The sequence below is a fragment of the Phacochoerus africanus genome, chromosome X (assembly GCF_016906955.1).
Source record: "Phacochoerus africanus isolate WHEZ1 chromosome X, ROS_Pafr_v1, whole genome shotgun sequence".
NCBI classification, from domain to species: domain Eukaryota; kingdom Metazoa; phylum Chordata; class Mammalia; order Artiodactyla; family Suidae; genus Phacochoerus; species Phacochoerus africanus.
The window spans coordinates 60,894,812-60,917,076 of NC_062560.1; the positions used below are offsets into that span (position 1 = coordinate 60,894,812).

Consider the following 22,265-nt stretch of genomic DNA (forward strand, 5'->3'; position numbering starts at 1 on the left):
TACTAAGTATGTTATTTAGGTATTCTCTGTCCTTTTCTTTTGTTGTTTTTATTATTTTAAATGCCTGTCATAGATTGAGGGCAGTGAATAAAATTTTATGTGTTTATGTTCTCCCTTAAAATTTCTATAGTTTGATATCAAAGTCTATAAAAATATTACACATACACATACAAAATGATAGACTGATTATTTCTAAATTTTAGGAAACTGAATTCATTAACATTTTTAAAATAGTAATACACCATGACTAAACAGGGTTTATTCCAGAAATGCAACAATGACTCAGTTTGGGAAATCTATTATTATAAATCAATATGTTAATACTTCAAAAGAGAAATGCTTCTATGATTATAGAAGCTGAAAAGGCATGTAATTCAATTCAATATCTATTGATTTTTAAAAAAATTCTAAAGCAGGAACAGATGGACAGAATATAAAAAAAGCCTATCTAAACCTAAAAGCTAATACCATGATAGCATGCTACTGTATAACCTCAAAAAGTTTACTACTGTTTTGATTATTTCATAACAAAATGTTAGCAGTATCCAATATTGCGATTGTACCTTGGAAGAATTTAGTCAAAGTTAAAACTTGATTAAATTAAATATTAAGTCTAGTGAACTAAAAGCAATAATGTCATATTGAGCAATGATGGCCCCATCTTTATATTCAATGCTTAAATAAAAAGCAAGATAAAAATATTCTCACTCCATGTCAAAGTATTAAAATACAGACATACAGTGGGGGAAAAACTAGTTCTTAAAGAATCATTTGATTGGTTATCAAGTATTTCAGTGGCACAAATTTCTGGTGATAAAAGACTAGGTTATTAAGATTTGAAACCCCTTTTATAACTGTGTTACCAAACTCCCAGCTCACTATATACCTGTTTCTTTCAGGAGATTCCAGACATCTCTGCATTTATGGATCTGCTCAAGTGCACGACTCAGGAACTTGGTCTATTTGGTAAGAAAGCAATGAGGAAATGAGTCTCAACCAAGCAGAACTTTAAGCAAATAAAAATAATCTCACATCATTTTAATTAAAAACAATTCAAATGAAACTATAGAAAAATGAAAGTATAAACTGAATATTTTGGAATTTATATATAAATATTAGCTGCTATTTTTATGTTTCTTTAATGTTCCAGGAAAATGAGGATTAAATAGAAAACCTGAAGTATTATCAAATAATCTAGGACAAAAGAGAAGCACTTCCAGAATGGTGGTATGAAAAGTTCTTCTCCTGGGCAAAACAACTGGTGAGAAGTATAAAACACAATTATGTAAAGTCTCAGGAAATTGTCCTAAGGGCATTGAGCATGTGGAGAAACATCTATTCTAGGAAATCTACTAAATCTCAGTAAGAACACTGAGTACCTGTGGCAGTTGAGCCATGATCTGCTCACCGCCCCCACCAACTCAGTGTGAAATAAATATACTTTAGGTAGATGTGGCCAAGAAGATGGGGCTCACTCTACCCTCAGTTTCCGGGCTAGTGATGACCAGAAGGGGAATGGTGCCAACACTTCTCATCCCCCTCCCCAAGATCTGTATTGCAGAAGCTCTATTCTAAACAAGCACAACTGAGAAGTCTGACACTTTCTCCTCCTATCCAGTCCCCATACCAGGCACTGCTAATTGAATATACTGGGTCTCAATTGCCCTCACCTCAACTTGCTTATAGGACTATATTTAAATACAAAAAATGTGAGGATGTAGTGAGAAGATGTCAGCTGTGAAGCAGGAAGAGGGCTCTCACTAGAGAAAACACCCATTGCTGGCACCTTGATCTTGGGCTTCCAGGCCCAGAGTTATGAGAAATAAATTTCTGTTGTTTATAAGCTACCCAGTCTATTGTGTTTTGTTATAGTAGCTTGAACAGACTAAGAGAGAAAATTGGTACTGGGAGTGGGGTGCTGCTGTAACAAATACCTAAAAATATGAAATAACGGGTGGAATCTGGAGGAGTTTGGAAGTACATGCTAGAAAGTCTACATTGTCATGAATGGATTGTTAAAGGAAATTCTCTTGAGAACCAAGAAAGAGGAGAGGAGAGCTGTAGAGAAAGCCTCAATCTTCTTAGAGAATGTCTGTGTGGTTGTGAGCAGAATGTTGGTAGAAATATGGATGACAGATGTAGTGTCATCACATCTGATGACACTCAGATGGAAATGAGGAACACTGGAAACTAGGGGAAAGGCGAGTGGCAAAGAGCTTAGCTAAATTGTGTTCCCAACGTTTTATAGAAGGTAGTACTTGTGAGTGATGAAATTGATATTTGGCTAAAGAAAGAAATCTAAGCAAAGTGTTGAAGACCTGTCAGTTCCTCTTGAATATTTACAGTAAAATGTGAGAAGAAATTATTTAAAGGTAGAATTGCTAATCAAAAATTAAGCAGAATTTTAAAATTTGGAAAATTCTTAGCCCATCAGTGTTAAGAGAAGTAAAAAGCTTGATAGGGAGAGAATACCAAGGGTGTGGCTGAATTTGATAAGGAGATTGCTGTGGATGGACCATTTCAACAGAAGCTAAAAGGTATACATCAAGACAATGGGGAGTTTGGTCAGTTGTCTCAAAATAAGCTAAGACCTACTGTCTAAGGCAAAAGAAGAATGACTGCAAAAGCAGATCAGAGATCTTCAGGGCTGGCTCACCTATCACAGGCCCATGGTGTGAGGGCCTATGGGGCTGAAGGATTTCAAAGGAGGAGCTCACTGCTGCCCAGTACCATCTATCTCCTATGCTCTGCTCCTTAAATTCCTGCACCATGCTGCTAAGCCACCCCAAGTGCAGCACAGGCTGTTGTGGTTGCCTCTCCAGAAGGTTGCAAACCTCTGGAAGGCATCAGCTTGGTATCATCTTCCCAGCATGGAGAGTGCAAGAGCTGGGGGTACTGCTGCCCTCTCTAGACTTTTAAAAGGTGCCCTGGGGACTCTCGGGGCCCAGGCAAAGAACTTCTGTAGGGGAGAGGCCATAGCAGAAAGCCCTCACTAGGGCAATGCCCAGCAGAGCCTTCCACTCAAGACCAGTAGAGCTACCTTGCGGGATTCCAGCCTGAGCCCTAACTTATAAGAGCTGAAACATGAATTGCACTTGGCAGAGCCATGTGGGTGGGGTCTAGAAGCTTGGAAACCCAACTGCAGCTGTAGTGGGTTCAAAATGTGGGGCACCAAGACAAGGAGGATTATTTTCAAGCCTTGGGGTTTAATGTTGTTTTTCCCATTAAGTTTTAGGCTTACCTTTGTAAGCAGCTCTTTGTAGGAAAAAGCCCTCAGCAGGAGACCCCTTTTCTAGTCAATTTAGCAAAGTTATATTGTAGTTAGCTTTTAAATCAGGTTCCCCCATGCTCTACTCATCTCCAGCCCAAGCACACTTTTCAAATCTTTTGATCACACAATACCTGGCCTAATCTGCTGGTTCTTTCCTTAGGTCAAGAATAAGTAATTAACAGATGACCCCATCTCTTTCTTAGCTTTCCCTTTAGTAATCTTGTGAACACACTGTGTGAACAAGATAGCATCTAAAGAAACATCACCAGGAGTCCACAGGGCTATGAGTTGATCCCCTAGGTAAATGATTAACTTAGATTACTTCCTATTTTCCCTTTTAAAAACTTTTATGGCTGAACGGAATCTCTGGAATTGGTTTTTAGGGGACACAAGTCTGCCTTCTCTCCAGATTGCCAACTTTCTAAGTAAAAGCAACTTTGTTTTCTACCAACACTTGCCTATCAGGTATTGATTTTTATGTGACAAGCAATTGGATTTGAGTTTGGTAACACTTTGGCTCTGCTACTCCTTTTTTTTTTTCTATTTATTCCTTTGGTAATGGGGATTGTTTGATTTCACAGGTTCATAGCTGGAGAGCAACTTGCCTTGAGTCTTACTCATATCTGGTTTAAATCATATTTAGATGAAACTTTTTTTTTAGCTGCACCCACAGCATGTCGAAATTCCTGGGCCAGGGATCAAACCCAAGCCACAGCAGAGACCAGAGCCACTGCAGTGATAACACCAGATTCTTAACCTGCTATACCACAAGAGAACTCTAGATGAGACTTTAGATTTCGTCTTTTTAGTCAGTGCTGGAATGAGTCAAGACTTTGGGGCTATTGGGTTGGAGTAAATGTATTTTGCATGAGAGAAGGACCTGAATTGGGGGGCGGGGGGGAGGCAGGGATGAAATGCTATGGTCTGAATGTGTGCCCCCCAAATTTATTTGTTGAAATCCTAAGCCCAAAGGTGAAAGTATTAGTAGGTGGGCCTTTTGGGAAGTGCCGAAGTCATGAGAATGGAGTCTGCATGAATGGGATTCATGTCTCTCCTAGCCCTTTCCACCATGTGAGGACAGAATGAAAAGGTGCCAGCTATGAATAAGGAAGAGGGCCCTTACTAGATAACGTGACCATGCTAATACTGTGATCTTGGACTTCCAGCATCCAAAACTGTGAAAAATACATTCGTGTTCTTTATAAGCTACCCAGACACAGTCTGTGGTATTTTGTTACAATATCTCAAACAGATTAAGACACAGTACTTGGAAGGAAATTGATGGTTATAAAAGCTGATATTACAAAAAGAGGTATCTCAAATAAATAACCTAAACTTTTACCTTAAGAATCTTGGAAAAAAAGAGCAACTAAACCTTAAGTAACCAGAAGGAAGAAAATAATAAAAATTAGAATGAGAATTAGAGATTAGAAACATAATAGGAAATAAAACAACCCAAAAGTTGGTTCATGAAAAATATTTTTAAAAATCTATAAACTTTTATATACACTGATGAAGAAGAAAAGAGAGAAGACACAAATGACTAAAATTAAGAGTGAAAGATGGGACATCATTACCAACCTTACAGAAATAAAAAGGATGATTATAAGGGAATACTATGAACAATGTAAGCCAAAAATTAGATAACTTAGATTGTAATGGACACATTTCTAGAAATAAAAATACTGAAACTGACTCAAAAAGAAATAGAAAAAAATGGAATAGACAACAAAAAAGAAGTACAAAGTTTATACTCTGAAAAAGTGCAATATTATTGAAAGAAATTAAAGACCAAAATAAATGGAAAAATAGCCCATGTTCTTGGGTTAGAGGACTTAATATTGCTAGGATTTCAATATTCTCCAAACTGATCTATACAGTCAGTGCAATCCCTATCAAAGTCCCAGTTGGCTTCTTTTGCAGAAATTGACATGTTGAACCTAAGAAGATTCAAGGGATGGAGAATAGCCAAAACAATCTTGAAAAAGGACAAAGTTAGAAGACTAATATATCCCTATTTCAAAACTTACTACAAAGCCACAATAATCAAAACAGTGTGCTATTGCCAAAAGGATAGAAATAGATATCAATGGAATAGAATTGAGGTTCCAGAAATAAGCATTCTTATATGGTCAATTGATTTTCAACAAAGGTACCTAAATAATTCAAGAGGAGTCTTCAACAAATGGTCCTGGAGTAACTGGACTTGCAAATGCAAAGGAATAAAGAAGGACCCCTAACACATAACATACACAAAATTAACTCAAAATGGATCACAGGCCTAAATGTAAGAACTAAAAATACAAAACTCATAGAAGAAGAAAACAGGGGTGAACCTCCATGACCTTGCATTAGGCAATGGTCTTAGATATGCACAAAAAGCACAAGCAACAACATCAAAAACAAAGAATATGGGCATCATCAAAACTAAAAATGTTTCTGTTTCAAAGGGCACTAACAAGAAAGGGAAAAGACAACCTATATAATTGGAGAGAATAATTGCAAATTGTATCTGATAAGAATTTAAATATCAAGAATATATAAAGAACTATTAGACTCAATAATAAAAATACAAATAACTCCATTAAAAAATGGGCAAAAAAATCTCAGTAAACACTTTCCAAAGAAGGTATATAAATGACAAATGAGTACATGAAAAGATGCTCAACATTTTCTGTCATTAATAATGCCATTGTTAGTAATCAGGGAAATGCGAAAAAAAAAAAAAAAACTTCAAAAAGATACCATTTCACATTTGACTAGATGGCCATAATCCAAAGGACATAATAGTAAGTGGTGGCAAGGAGGTGAAGAAAATGGAACCCTCATCTAGTGCTGATGGGAATGTAAAATGGTGCAGCTGCTTTGGAAAATAGTCCAGCAGTTCCTCAAATGATTAAACATAGAATTGCCATATGACCCAGCAGTTCTACTGTAGGTGGAGATGATGAAGATAGAGAATATTTAAAACAGATTCAGAAAGAGTAGTATACGGGAAAGAACATTTTAAAAGAAGAGCTATTCAATCTTTTTAAAAGAAGAGACCGAGCCAAATGTGGAATTAGCTATTACAAATCTTTGAAATCAAGATGCTGCTAGAATGGAGGAAAGGATTCTCTAAAGAGAATCAAAAAGAACTGCATCAGGGAAGGCAAACATACCAAACAGCACACTGAATTCTTGTGTTTTCTTTGAAGGTTGCACATTACCTGTTCAAAAGTTGTTGAAGCTCTTCTCCCTTGCTCTAGATCCACTGCAGCTGCCATAAGTAAACATGTTTTCTGTGCAATCAAAATTACTTGATCCGAAGGACAAAACTGGGACAGCTGATAAGAAAAAACCAGAACATCAATGAATAGTGAGAATTGTGCCAGGTGAACACAAACAATCAGAATGAAAATCAGCAACATCCTGTCTGAATGAGAAAATTCAGCTGGAAAAGCACATCTTACCTTAAAAATGATATAGACTATAACACTGATTTACAGTTTTAATTTTACATTACTTTCTATTGTTTTTTAGCACCTTTCTAGAGATTAAAAAGCTTCATTTCTTCACAATTTTCTTATCTTTTCCAGTTACAAGTTCTGTCATTTGGCTCTGTATTTCTATGCAGTGATTTACTTCTTGGTTTATGTTGTAATTTCTAAGTGATTTTCCCCCTGGCAAATAGATTTCCCCTTTGCATTGAACAGAGCTGAAACTAGTCCATATATTGTTCAAGGTTGAAAGAGACAATGTCAAATCTTGACCAGAATTAGGTATAATCTTGTCTTCTGGCTTTGGAAAAATGCCAGAATTGTTACTACAATAAAACTCTATGGAGTTCCCGTCGTGGCTCAGTGGTTAACAAATCCGACTAGGAACCATGGGTTGCGGGTTCGATCCCTGGCCTTGCTCAGTGGGTTAAGGATCTGGCATTGCCCTGAGCTGTGGTGTAGGTCACAGAGCGGCTCGGATCCTGCATTGCTGCAGCTCTGGTGTAGGCTGGCACCTACAGCTCCGATTAGACCCCTAGCCTGGGAACCTCCATATGCCACGGGTGAGGCCCTAGAAAAGACAGAACCCCCCCCCCAAAAAAAACCCCCCAAAACCCCAAACTCTTGACTACTTAAGGATTCTAACATGGAATCCTACTAGTGCTATGACAAATGTCAAAACTAAAACTAATGTATTTCACCTAATTAAAATGGCCATTATAACTAAACTTTCAAAGTTTATTTCTTAATTTCCCCAAATATTTAGTGATCATAATCATCAACATCATTTAACTAATAGCATTTCAAGACATCCAATCTCTTTACATCTCAGGTAACTCGTATATCATATGAGGGAGTTGTACTAGATTATCTCTATAGTTTTTTCCAGTTCTAGAACATTTAATCTAACTCAGCATATTAGAACTGTATACTCCAAAAATTGTAAAAGGGATATTCTTTACCACCTCTCCTTTCATCCTCTCATTAACACTTGTTCCTTTTTCTGGCATTTAACCTCTACCTTGGAGGCTAGCAACTATTTTTATTAAAAAAAAATTGTTTAATGGCCACACCTGCAGTATATGGAAGTTCCCAGGCTAGGGGCTGAATCAGAGCTGCAGCTGCTGGCCTACACCACAGCCACAGCAACACCAGATCCAAGTCACATCTGTGACCTACACCACAGCTTGATGTAAGGTTGGATCCTTAACCCACTGAGCGAGGCCAAGGATCAAACTTGCATCCTCACAGAGACAACCCTGGGTCTTTAACCTATTAAGCCACAATGAGAACTCCCTAACAAATATTTTAAAATGTTTATAATTATAAAACAATCTCACAAATCCTTATTTACAGAACCTACCCTCAGAAAAATTATAAAGTAGGTCCAAGCTTCTTAGCATTTTGTATGCCTATAGATTTACTCATAAACCTTCCTAATGTTTGCTACTTGTCAACTTCTTAGAGTATTCCCTCCTAAAGATAGGTATATTTTGATATAGGACTCTAGGAGACTGAAATTCCTTCAAAGACAAAGGAGTAAGTCTCTCATGGTAGAACTTTAGGCTCCAAGATGGTTGTGATATTTTGGCATGGGGAGAACTGCCTCATATTCTAATATTATACCCTTTAAGGATCAAATTCTCCTTAGGTCATTCCTGCTTAAACATATATTAAAAGTTCCTGGATTAAAAGCCAGTCTTGCTCTATACTTAGCCCTTGACTATAGCCATAGTGGTCATATCCTTGTTGTGGTCCATAAATGAGATATTTGATAGAAGATATTTACCTTATAAGAAAGTATGAAAAACTCTCTCATTGTCACTGGGTCTTTGTCACATTGCACAGCCAAGTTCCAAGCTGAAAGTTAACATGAAATAACATATCTATGAAAATCTACTGTTTAATCTGTACTATTATAATCTCCACTCCTATTAATATACTAATGAGGAGTTTCTCAGGGGTTAAAAACCTAATTTTAGGTTTTTAGAGAAATTTTTTCCAGGTAAATTGAGAGATTTCTGTCACTTCCAATCTTTAATTCTAGGACAAGGACCAATGGAAGTAGTGTTGAACTTTTTAAAACTGGGAATATATAATAAATTCTTAGTTGGTACAAATCCATCAAAAAAATAAGGATCACATTGAGGCGTTCACCAACTTTAGTTGGTGAAAGTTAAAATTCAGTGAAGAACAGGTGCACCAGAATTAAGCATTGAGGAAAATTGATGTAAAGATTCACATCTTTCATAGACCAGTAGAAGCTCCATTAGGCAACATTCAGCATGGTCTTTACCTTGGAAAATCAAAATTAAAATTCAGTAAAAGAAGTACTGGAAAATAACTCTTTAAACTTCCAAAAGGTCAGAGTCATTAAACCTTTCTTAGTTTAAAGTTTGTTATTTTGCATTATTTGCATAAGTTTCCCAAAAGCCAGACTGCTGTATTTATTCCCTTTTCTCCTAGATTAGAGCCTCAATAAAGCCCATAAAGCAGAAAAATGTCCATACAGAACCAATTTACTTCATGACATTGCTTCTTAATTGCTCTTGCTTACTTATCACTGTAATGACTGCTTCCACAATTTTATAAACATTTTTACTGAAACAGAACCTACATAAATTACACAATTCATAATTGTACATACACCTTGATGAGTTTTCACAAAGTGTATATATCCAGGTAACTAATGCAGACCAAGAAAGATCTTGATCATTATCAGGAAACCCAGAGGCAATCCCACCTATCCTCTTTAAGCACAACTCCCTTCAAGGGTAACCACTATCCTGAGTTCTAATACCCTAAATCAGTTTTGCCTGGTTTTTTTTTTTGTTTGTTTGTTTGTTTTACTGTATGTAAGTGGAACCATGCAGTAGATACTCAATGCCTTCTTTTACTTCTTTTACTCAACATTATTTTCGTGAGATTCATTCATAGTGTTTCATGCAGTTCATTTTTAAAAAAAAAAAATTGTAGTTGATTCACAACGTCCTGTCAATTTCTGCTGTACAGCAAAGTGGCCCAGTCATACATATATATATATACATTCATTTTTTCACATTATCCTCCATCATGTTCCATCACATGTGATCAGATATAGTTCCTTGGGCTGTACAGGAGAATATCATTGCCTTATGTAGTTCATTTTTGATGAATCATATTTATAAATAAATTGGGCATTCTAGCCCAAATTTAGGAGCATATCCTTGGGCACCTGCAGTTCTAATTCATCATTTTATTCTTAGATCTATTTCTATAGAAAAGGAAGAAAACTTATATTTAATGAGTACTTAGTATATCCCAGATACATACACTGTTTCATTTAAAGCTCTTAATAACCCTGTGAAGAATGTATAATTGTCCCCATTTTATAAATAATGAAACTGAGATTAAGCAAGTTATTCTTGTACCCATAGCTACAAATGAAAGAGCCAGAATTTGAATCCACATCTGTCTGATCCTACCACCCCACGATGTTTCCCATAGCCACAGAATTTCCTTTTACCTATTTTTCGAAACCAATGAGCTTCATTAGTCCTTGAGTCTGAAGGCAAAGCTCTTCTATCAAAACACTGACCAAGTTTCAGGAGTGCTGCATCAAACAGGAAAATTTGATACTTGAGGTCTTTTACTTTATACTCTAGCAATATTGTTGATCATGCTTTAAAAACATGAGTATGAATTTTGAAAGTTCTTTTTTTGTGTGTGTACATGGGTGCATACCAAAAGTAATTAAAATGATAAAAAGCATTATCAAGCTCCAAGGAGCTGGTAACTTGAACTTTGGGGAACAAACACAACTTTGGAGAGATTTGTAATTTTAATTAGAGCAATTATTTACCACCTGAGGTAGAAAGATATGATTTATGTTTAAGGAAATAAAGAATAGGAATAATTATTTTAAAAACTGAAATGGAGATTGAGAATTGGAAGAACATTGATAGGTTGGCATAATATTTACTGAGCTCTTATAGTAAGCATAGTATAGAACTAGAACGTGTTGTCATCATCAGGAAGCATTTATTACACACTCATGTGCTCTTCTGAGAGATAAGAATGCCAACAGCAACCTTTTTCTCTTTTGAAAAGCTTTGGTTTCTAAACCATTTTGCTATATTTAACACCCTGTTTAATTTGAGGTATAAAATTCAACCAATGCAATAGATGGAATAGAATTTCTAAAATATGGATTTTTGTTGTTTTAGATAAAAGGAAATAGGTACATGGACAGTAGAAATGGGAAGGCCTATTAATAAGGCAAAAGGAATATCGTGAAAGAAAGGATAGAGTTGGAAAAAGGAATCTGATGTAGCTATGAAGTTAGCTGAATGAAGTGGACTGGGAGGAATTATTAGTAGATAGAGGAGATAACACAGGCTTGGATGGATAGATGGACAGCTTCACAATAACAGTAAATAATCTGAATTTGATTCAGAGGACATGAAAATTAGCAGGGTTTAGAATATTTTTGTCTTGGAGTTCCCATCGTGGCTCAGTGATTAACAAATCCAACTAGGAATCATGAGGTTGCGGGTTCGATCCCTGGCCTTGCTCAGTGGGTTAAGGATCCAGTGTTGCCGTGAGCTGTGGTGTAGGTTGCAGGCACGGCTCAGATCCTGCATTGCTGTGGCTCTGGCATAGGCCAGCAGCTACAGCTCTGATTCCCTAGCCTGGGAACCTCCATATGCTGCAAGTGCGGCCCTAGAAAAGACGAAAAAACAAAACAAAACAAACAAAAACCCAAAAGACAAAAAAAAAAAGAATATTTTTGTCTTGATCCTTTTTCACCTGTGCAATGCATAGGTTAGGACCAAGTGACAATAAAAATGGAAAGAAGGAAGGAAGGGAGATGTCTTTAAAACAAACTGGAATAAAAACAGAGCTGAAATCACATTTGGAGATGAATGCTAGTGGTGACAAACTTTTCTCTGCTTTTGAATAAAGAAACCAGGTAGACTACTGTGACAAACATTAATAAAAGCATGAGGCTTAGCTCAAGCATGAAACCTGGGTCAGTGTGCTCAATGTACTTGGAGAATTTAATAGAGGATAGAGGCAAGATGAAGGAGTGAAAATAACCAAGGAGATATTTACCTGTATTTAAGCAAGTCAAAAGTCTATCCATTTCCTTCTTTCTAAAAAATAAAGAAAATAGTGTTTTTCTACTTTGCAAAGCTTTACTACAGAAAAGTACCAAAAAGAGACTATATTTGTGCCTAAGAGTTATTCAAGTAAAATGCAAAATTGTGAACTCTGTTCAAGGCTCCAACCTATCATTTCAACACTTTTTCCCCACTATAAGATACTGTTCCTCATCCCCAGGATTTTTTTTCTCTCTTCCCCTTCTACATCTACTCTCGAGCAAAGGATTTAAATGACTGATAAGGCTTTATATTACAGGGTCATAGAATTTGAGAGCAGGTAGTGATCTCTGTGATTTTCAAGCTTTTTTTTTTTTTTGAAGAGGGGGAACTGGAACCTGTGATTCAAATACAATTTTATAAAAGTCTAGTATACAAGAAGAGATAAAAGTGTAGCTGCTCTGGTTGAGCCAGTGGTGGGTGGAGGCATAGAGTCTCAGCTTCCTCTAAGTTCCTGAGGTACTGCCACATAATTTCCAGTGTTCTGAGGAATATAGTTTAAAAACTACTTATCCATACCCTTCATTTTACAGATGAGTAAACAGATCTGGAAATGGGAGATGATTTGTCTAAGGTCATTCAATTAATGACAATGTCAAGACTACCACCCAGGTTTCTTGACCCTTTGTCAAGCTTCTTTAAGGGGTACATAAATTTTAACAAAGGAAAATCCCATTATGCTTAAACAAAGGATTGAATATGGAAGTATTGCTAAACATAGGAAGTAGTTTTGAACATACTATAAGACTTACCTTATCAGGAGAATGTCTAGTACTACACAACACAGACTGTACTTCAGGAAAAGTAGCAGCTTTCTTAGGTATAAATATTAGACATCTGCTTTATAAAGTAACTTCCAACAGTAAATTTTATTAATCTGAATTTCAGCTGAGCTAAAGTTGACTTCTTCATTATTTAACTCAGTGACTATATAAAATAAGTGGGAGGGTCCATTAATGCAAATAAATAGTACAAATAAGAATGAGGTCATGTAAAGGGACGTATAGTCTATTTAAGAGACAAACTGCTTTCAAAAACTTTAGCACATGAATTGCTAATAATTAGATAGATACTGTAATTGAAAGCTGTAAGATTTTTAGAAGAGGACAGAACCTTAGAAATTATCCATTTCAGCTTCTCTTATTTAACAGGAGAGAAAATAAAGTTTAGAGAAGTTAAATAGCTGTTATTGCCTAAGGTAAACCAGAAGTTAGTGAAATAGCTAAAACCAGAATTCAGTTCTCTGATTCTTCCCACTGAATTAAGTTTCTTTTCTTTTTCTTCTTTTTCTTTTCTTTTCTTTCTTTTTTTTTTAGGGCTGCACCTGCGGCATATGGAGGTTCCCAGGCTAGGGGTCAAATCAGAGCTACAGCTGCTGGCCTACACCACAGCCACAGCAACGTGGGATCTGAGTCATGTCTGCGACCTATACCACATTTCATGGCAACACTGGATCCTTAACCCACTGAGTGAGGCCAGGGATCCAACCCACATCCTCATGGATACAGTAGGGTTTGTTACTGCTGAGCCATGAGGGGAACTCCAGGCTTTTTTTTTCTATCTTAGCCTAATCTCTTTGTTAAATCAGGTCCTGACCTCTACCTGAAAACACTGCCAATAGATGTTCTTTATTATTATATTTACTTGAAAATAATAAAAGTATATTTAAAAATATTCTGTAATTTAAATTTATCATTAATTTAAACAAGATCTCTTTCCTTTTCTCCATGTTTTAATGAGTGGGATTTGACTATCTATCACAATTACATGGAATATCAAGTAACATGTAAGTCCAGTGTTAAAGATCTTCTTGTAAAGAATTGATATTCATTTAAATAAATTGAGTAGCTATTATGTGTCAGATACTATCCCAGGTTCCAAAGATACAAAAATAAGTACAAAGGTCCTACCCTTCAAGGAGCTCTTACAATCCAGTAGCTATCTACGTACAGTCTCTGAGTTTCCTTTTTTGTTTTTTAATTTTATTGTTGAAAACTTCAAAGATGTCTAAACATTAACAAATGAGAGAATCCCCATGTATCTACAGCCCAGCTTCAAAAATTATTAATTCATCATCAATTTTATATCAATGATACCTCCACCTACTCCCTCCTCTCCTATATTATTTTGAAGCAAATTTCAGACATCACATCATTTCATCCATAAATATTTTAAGATGTATCTAAAAATAGGAAAGGATTCTTTAAAAAAACATAACTATGCAACCATTAAATGCCTAAAAGTTAATTTCTTAATATGATCAAACATTTGGTCATTATTCAAATTTCTAATCATCTTAATTTTTTTTTTGTCTTTTTGTCATTTCTTGGGCTGCTCCCGCGGCATATGGAGGTTCCCAGGCTAGGGGTCTAATCGGAGCTGTAGCTGCCAGCCTACGCCAGAGCCACAGCAACACGGGATCCGAGCCACGTCTGCAACCTACACCACAGCTCATGGCAACGCCAGATCCTTAACCCACTGAACAAGGGCAGGGATCGAACTCGCAACCTCATGGTTCCCAGTCGGATTCGTTAACCACTGCACCACGACGGGAACTCCAATATATTTTTTTAGATAGTTTTTTGAGTACCCTTTGAATGGATTTATAGAGCATGTAAAGAAGTGGCAAAATTTATCTTAAATGTTTGGGTAAAATTTGTAGTATGAAAAAAGTTGTGTCATCAATCTAATATTATCTCAGTCATAGATAGTTCCCAAAGAATTTAACTGAAAAAGTATATTGCCTCCAGGAACAAATATACAAAGTGAAAAAGAAGTAGTGATACACTATTACAGAGTTTTTGTCCAAGCAGAGAAAATAGAGATGGGTGATATTTCTCTGAAAGTTATCCGTAATAGAATTGAATTCTCTTTTTAATTATTAGGAAGAAGTGAATTTTATGAATGAAAAATGGGTGGGTGGTCCAATTTTTCCACAAATTAAGTTCTTTATATCTTATGCCACAGAAACTGTGAGCAGAAAGATATTTGAATACTACTAGCTGAGCTGATATAGAATCAGAAGCCAACCAGGTTATATATGTTTCTGTGGGAAAGTAAGAGATATGTCCATACTGAAGCCTCCTGTTAAGAAATGGGAAAACAGATGCAATATCATAATGAAATAAGTGCTAATATTATTGAGGGCATGGTGAGTACCTAGCACTCTTCTAAGTATTTTAAAGATATTTATTCATCAAGTCATCACAGCAACCTCATAAGGAAGGTATTATTATACCCATTTTACAGATGGGGAAACAGAAGCCCAGGTTACACATCTAATAAGCAGCAGAGCCAAAATATGATTCTCAGAAGACCTTACCTCTCAGTATAAGGTTTCTAGTGATATTTTTTCTAATGATAAATACATCATTTCTATTGAATTATAACTTACTTGTTTTCAGAGTCTGTCATTTGAGAAATTCCTGGAAGAATAAGACGACACAAACACCTGCATGATAAAGTAAAATAAAAAAGTGATGCTTAAGAAGAAACATAAGAAAGAATATATACCAAATTATTAATCTTGATTACTCCAGGAGGCAGAAGTGAGAAAAGAGAGAGTAAAAATGAAATTATTTTATTTATAGGTCTTAATGGTTGTTATGAGAATATATACCAATTTTACAATTTTGGAAGAGTAATTTAATAAAATAATTTTAAAACAAAAGTGTTGCTTAGATAAAATTTTAAACAGTTCCACAGTTTCTATCATTGCCCCAAATCACCTGTTTGAACATCATGTATAGTGTACAAGTCTTTAAATTTTTCTTTCTATAAAGGAAACTAGAACTGGCCTTTGGGTTCTATGTAAACTAGGATGGCTATTTTTTTAGGGGATCTGGCAGCATAATGACAAACTGACAAAATAAGGTAGTTTGTAAAATTTCAAATCCTAAAAATCTTTGTTTTTTTTGGCCATGTCCATGGCATGTGGAAGTTCCCAGGCCAGGGACTGAACCTGTGCCACAGCAGCAACTGGAGCCATAACAGTGGCAACATGGATCCTTAACCCGCTGAGCCACGAGGGAGCTCCTCAAATCCAAAATTAAAAAAGATACCATCAATCATCCTGAATTATTCTAAATATTTATCTGACTGAAGGCATGCAAGTATCTTAAGACTCCTTATGATTTTTTTATATCTGTGACTCTATTTCCCTTCAGAAGTATGGTCTCTAGTTGACCAATGAGAATCCACTATAGAACCTTTCTGGTTTCCAATTATTTCCACTGGCATAATATCAGTCACATCATTAGGAATTATCATGTTCTAACATCACCCTCCTCTGCCTTATTTTGTATGTAAAAGTTCCCTTGTGATAAACCATTTTCTTTCATAGAGAGAAAGGGAAAGATCAGGGTCAATTGATACCTTTTTTAACTCTGAGCATCCCTACCAAATTTCCAATAACAATTTTCACAGAAATAGGAAAAAAATCCTAAAATTCATATGGAACCATAAAAGACCCTGAACAGCCAAAGCAATCTTGAAAGAGAACAAAGCTTGATTTCAAAATATTCCACAAACTGTAGTAATCGAAATAGCATGGTATTGGCATAAAAATAGTCACATAGACCAATGGAATAGAATAGAGAGTCTGGAAACAAACCTATGTACATATCATCAACCAATATTTGATAAAGGAGCCAAGAATACTCAATGGGGGACAGTCTTTTCAATAAGTGGCACTGGGAAAAGTGGATATCCACATACAAAAGAATGAAATAGGGCTCCTATCTTACACTACTCAGAAAAACTAACTCAAAACAGATTAAAGACTTAAATCTAAGACTTAAAAACTGTAAAACTCCTAGAAGAAAACATAGGGAAAAACCTCCTTAACAATTTTTTGGGGGATTATGACACCCAAAACATAAGCAACAAAAGCAAATATAAACAAGTGCAGCTATGTCAAAGTAAAAAGCTTCTGCACAACAAAAGAAACCATTTTAAAAAATGAAAAGGCAACCTATGGAATGGGAGAAAATGTCTGCAAACAATATATCTTATAAGGGGTTAATATCCCAAATATACAAGGAACTCTTATAATTCCACAGCATAAAACAAATAATCTGATTTTTAAAAAAACCCCTCTATCCAGAGGCCATGAATAGATATATTTCCAAAGAAGACATCCAAATGGCCAACAGGAACATGAGAAGATGCTCACCATCACTAATCATCAGGGAAATGCAAATCAAAACCACAATGAGATATCACCTCACACCTGTTAGAATTGCTATTATCAAAAAGACAAGCGATAAGTGTTGTAGAGAAAAGAGAGCCCTAGTGCATTGTTGATGGAAATGCAAATTGGTATAGCCACTGTGGAAAATTGCATGGAGGCGCCTCAAAAATTAAAAATAGAACTACCATACAATCCAATAATCCCACTTTTGAGTATACATCCAAAGGAAAGGAAATTCTTATCCTAAAGAGATATCTGTACCCCATATTCATTGTAGCTTTATTCATAATAGCCAAGACATGAAAACGACCTAAGTGTCCATCAATGGAGGAATGGATAAAGAAAATGTGGCACACACACACACAGACACATGCACACACATGGGATTATTATTCAAGCATATAAAAGAAGAAAATCCTGCCTTTTGTGACAACATGGATGGACCCTGAAGGCATTGTGCTAAGTGAAATAAGTCAGACAGAAAGAGAGAAATATTCTATTATCTCACTTACATGTAGAATCTCTAAAAAAAGAAAGAAAAGCAAAGAAAAGCCAAACACATACAAACAGAGTAGAATAGTGGTTGCCAGGGCATGTGGGCAGAGAAAATGGAGAGATGTTGATATAAACTTCCAGTTAAGCTGAATACATTCCAGGGATCTAATGTACAACATGGCGACTGTACTTTAGTAATACTGAATTATATACCTGAAAGTTGCTGAGAGAGTAAATATTAAATGTCTCACCACACAGTGTATAATTTGTGAGGTGATGGATGTGTTACCTAATTTTATTGTGCTTACCATTTTATAATATAAATGTATATAAAATCACTAGGTTATATACTTTAAACTTACACAATATCATTTGTCAGTTATATCTCAATACAGGTGGAAAAATGGTATTACAGGCATTGACTCAGCCTGATCACATCAGCACTATTTTGGCAGAATTTATAGACCAAGAGTAAGGTGTACAGAAGGAAACCTTCTCACATCCCAGGATGTGGATTACTTACTTTAAAGCTGTAAGGACTTGTTGTGGGTCTTCTGAATACTGAGCTAAACATTCCAAAGCTTTTCCTGCCACAATTTGTAGTTCATTCTAAAAAGGACAAACATAATATGTTAAATTACATCTCAAAAGTGATACTTAAAATATGTTGGCTATATTCCCGTCCATTAAGGGCAAGAAAAAAAAATTTTGAACTTGTTTGTTTTGTATTCTTAAAAGAGCTACTACAAGATGGTAGAATGAAGATACAACTCATTGGAGTTCCTGTCGTGGCTCAGTGGTTAAGAATCTGACTAGGAATCATGAGGTTGAGGGTTCGATCCCAGGCCTCGTTTAGTGGGTTAAGGATCCGACATTGCCGTGAGCTGTGGTGTGGGTCGCAGATGTGGCTCGGATCTGGCATTGCTGTGGCTCTGGCATAGGTGGGCAGCTACGGCTCCGATTGGACCCCTAGCCTGGGAACCTCCATATGCCACAGGTGCAGCCCTAGAAAATATCCCCCCCCCCCCAAAAAAAGATACAACTCATTAACAAAAACAGAACAGGTTCATATTGGCCCCAGAAACCCACTCCTTCCTATCCACAAACATCTATAGCCTTGCCAACACTGCCTTGAATCCACTAGGACTAATCTTACTGTGCCCTTTATTCCTATTTGTCAGCAGTAATGAAAAGAACCCCAGACTCTCAGGTTATTTCCAGCACCCTAATCCACATAAGGCTCTGTAAATCCCTTTTCTCTTATTTTTGCATTTCTGCCCAGCCCCTCCTACCCTTCCACTATGCTTTCTGAAAATCAGTCCATCATCAGAAAAATCTCCTCTACGAGTAACCTCTTCTTGGAAAGTTTTCTCCACATTCTTTCTCTAATAGAAATCTAGGTTTCTCCAAGGATACTGCTTCCAATGAAGCCCTCTCAAGTAGTAGCTGTTTTTCTCTCATTTTCCTTCTACCTCCAGACCTGGAGATGGAATAGGTATAATTTTTCTCTTCATTGATGTTTTAAGACTATTCTCCCGGAGTTTCTGTCATGGTGAAGTGGAGGCGAATCTGACTAGGAACCATGAGGTTGCAGGTTCAATCCCTGGCCTCGCTCAGTGGATTAAGGATCTGCTGTTGCCGTGAGCTGTGATTGTAGGTCGCAGACTCAGCTTGGATCTGGAGTTGTTGTGGCTGTGGTGTAGTCTGGCGGCTACAGCTCCAATTAGACCCCTAGCCTGGGAATCTCCATATGCCATGGGTGCGGCCCTAAAAAGACAGAAAAGACAAAAATAAAATAAAACAAAATAAAATAATTTTCCCTTCTTCTTCCCTAAAACCTCCAGCTTTGAACTTCCTGTCATCAGACTATATTACCCACCATCCCTCATTTTAAATGTAATCCACCAGCTCTCAGGACACTTCTCATTTCTTGATGATTTATCTACTGCTCAGGTATTTTTTCCAAAAAATACTTCTGTCAATTTTTGGCATTTTCAGTATACAGATAGATGATCCTCCTAATATTCTAATCTCTTATTTCCTTGAATTCCACTCTGCCAATTAATTACCTTAGCCATTCAATAGCACAGTCATTCATTGGACACTGTCATTACTAAAAGCCAGGTGATGCAAGTGAGGCTCTTAGGGTACAAGATTTAAGGAGGCATTCATTCTAAGGGTTATGGCTGGACCAATTCTAGGTGTCTCACTCCCTCATGCTACTCTTCTACCTGCTCTGTTTCATGTATTCTACCATCTCTACATTTCTAATTCACTCCCTCTATCACTCCAGCAATCTTTAAACTGCATTAAGATCCATTAATACTACTAATCTTTCACTGCTCCTCATCCCCTTGAAGTCTTCCTCTATACTTAGTATAAATTCTATGGGGATTAATTATAACAACTCCCTTGTTCTTTAATTTTTCTGTCATTTTTTTACACTGTATTCATCTGGCAAAACCATAAGCCTGGTTAAATTCAACTTTCTAGTGACTTTTGTGCCCGCATCCATGCAGCTGAAAGTGGCTGGATAAAAACCTGTACCACTATTTGCTTAATTTTAAAACTTCAAAAGGACCTTACTGCTACAAGTCAAGCATACCACATTATCGTTGCATTCACTTTCTTGATTTTCTGGGCAATTAGCTGACATCTTACCGTTGTTACTCAACCCCCAACACCTCCTCTCCTATTCTCGCTCTCAGGTGATGACTGAAAGAACTGAAGTAGTCAGGAAGAGAACTTTCACAGATTCCCACTACCACGTCCTCTCACACACCAGGAACCACATCATATACTCTGCCTTCTCAACTGCTATCATAAACGAACTATCCATGTTCTTTCCTAAAGCCAAACCCTAAACTTATACATTTGAATCCATCACCTCTTGTCTGCTTAATGACATTACTCTAACAATTCTCACTTTTCTATTTCACATTGTCAACTTTTGTTCTCTTACTGGGTCATTCCTTTTTTTTTTTTTTTTTGTCTTTTTGTCTCTTTTTAGGGCCACACTTGTGGCATATGGAGGTTCCCAGGCTAGGGGTCTAATCAGAGCAGTTGCTGCTGGTCTACGCCACAGCCACAGCAACGTGGGATCCGAGCCGTGTCTGCGACCTACACCACAGCTCACGGCAACACCGGATCCTTAATCCACTGAGCGAGGCCAGGGATTGAACCCACAACCTCATGGTTCCTAGTCGGATTCGCCTCCACTGTGCCACGAAGGGAACTCCTCTTACTGGGTCATTCTCATCAGCATATAAACATTCTCATTCATCCCAGCTCAAGCTTGATCCTACTCCTTTCACTAACTACTACCCAATTTCTGTTCTTTCCTTTGTAGTGAACTCTTCTAAAGAACTTTCTATACTTACTGTATCCAGTTCCCTTCAGTTATTTCTTGGCCTACTCTAACCATACTTTTGTCTTACCTCTACCAAAACTGCTCTTGTCAAGCTCACCAGTGACCTCCATATTATAAATTCCAATGGCCAATTCGCAGTTCTCATTGTATCTGACCTATCAGCAACATTCAATATAGCTGATCACTCTTTCCTCCTTGAAACACATTTGGCTTCCAAGACACCATATCATCCTTTTTTTCTCCTACCTCATGGGTTGTTCCCTTTCATTCTCCTTTGCTGGTTCCTCTTCTTTCCTCAACTATTGATGTTTAAAGACTCCAGGCTCAATCTCTGGTCCTCTTCTATACTCCATATATACTCACTCCCTTGGTGATGGCATCCCAGTCTCATAACTTTATGTACTATCCATACATTAATGACTGTCATTAAACTTTTCTCTCCAGCCCAGACCTCTTCCCCAACTTCAGAGTCATATATCCAACTGACTACTCAGATATCTGTTTGGATGGTCTAATAGACATCTCAAATGCCTCATGTCCAAATTGAACTTCTGATTTTCCCCCAAACCTGCTCTTTCTACAGCCTTTCCTAGTTTAGTTGATGACAACTCCATCTGATGACTCCATCTCTTACTTTTATACCCTTCATCCAAACTGTGAGCAAATTCTGTTATCATTTACCTCCACTGTTACCTCCTTTATCTGAGTCACCTTCTTTTCCCCTGTATTATTACTTTGAAAACTTCCTGGCAGGTCTCCCTGCTTCCACTTTGTCTCTCTTATAGTCTATTCTCAATACAACAGCCATAGCATTTCTGTTAAAACGAAAGTCAAATCATTGTCACTGGTCTGGTAAAAACCCTCCAATAGTTTCCCATTTCATTCAGAGTGAAAGTCAAAGTCCTTTCTCTGGTCTATAAGGATCTACATAATCCAGAGTCTCCATCACCTCTCTGACTTCATCTCTCACTAATCCCACCCTTTATTTACCCTACTCTAGCCATATTGGTTTCCTTGCTGCTCCTAGGTACCCACCTTTGGGCTTTGTATTGGCTCTTACCTCTACCTGGAATAGTTTTCCTCTTCACTCACCCAATATATCTACAGAGCTAATTTCCTCACCAATTTCAAGTCTTTGACCAAATGTCATCTCCTCAATGAGACTCACCCTCACCACCCTATTTTAAAAAAATAACTCACACTAGTTCCAGCCCACTCCCACTCCTGATCCTTTTCACCCTGCACTATTTTTTCTATATTACATATCAATTTCTAACATATTATGTAATTTCTTCTTTATTATGTTTATTGTTTATTG

General features: G+C 36.8%; 1 protein-coding gene across 1 annotated transcript in view; it reads right to left on the bottom strand.

The window, feature by feature from the left end:
* The window catches only part of TEX11 (testis expressed 11), a 159,334-nt gene that overhangs the window by 80,191 nt on the left and 56,878 nt on the right, over positions 1–22,265 (bottom strand). The window contains exons 7-13 of the mRNA XM_047764210.1: positions 18,101–18,186; positions 15,286–15,342; positions 11,845–11,885; positions 10,256–10,342; positions 8,540–8,610; positions 6,481–6,597; positions 887–959 (exon numbers count right to left, since the gene is read on the bottom strand). Of these exons, the coding sequence (XP_047620166.1) occupies positions 887–959; positions 6,481–6,597; positions 8,540–8,610; positions 10,256–10,342; positions 11,845–11,885; positions 15,286–15,342; positions 18,101–18,186 (532 nt within the window). The remainder of the gene's footprint in view (positions 1–886; positions 960–6,480; positions 6,598–8,539; positions 8,611–10,255; positions 10,343–11,844; positions 11,886–15,285; positions 15,343–18,100; positions 18,187–22,265) is intronic.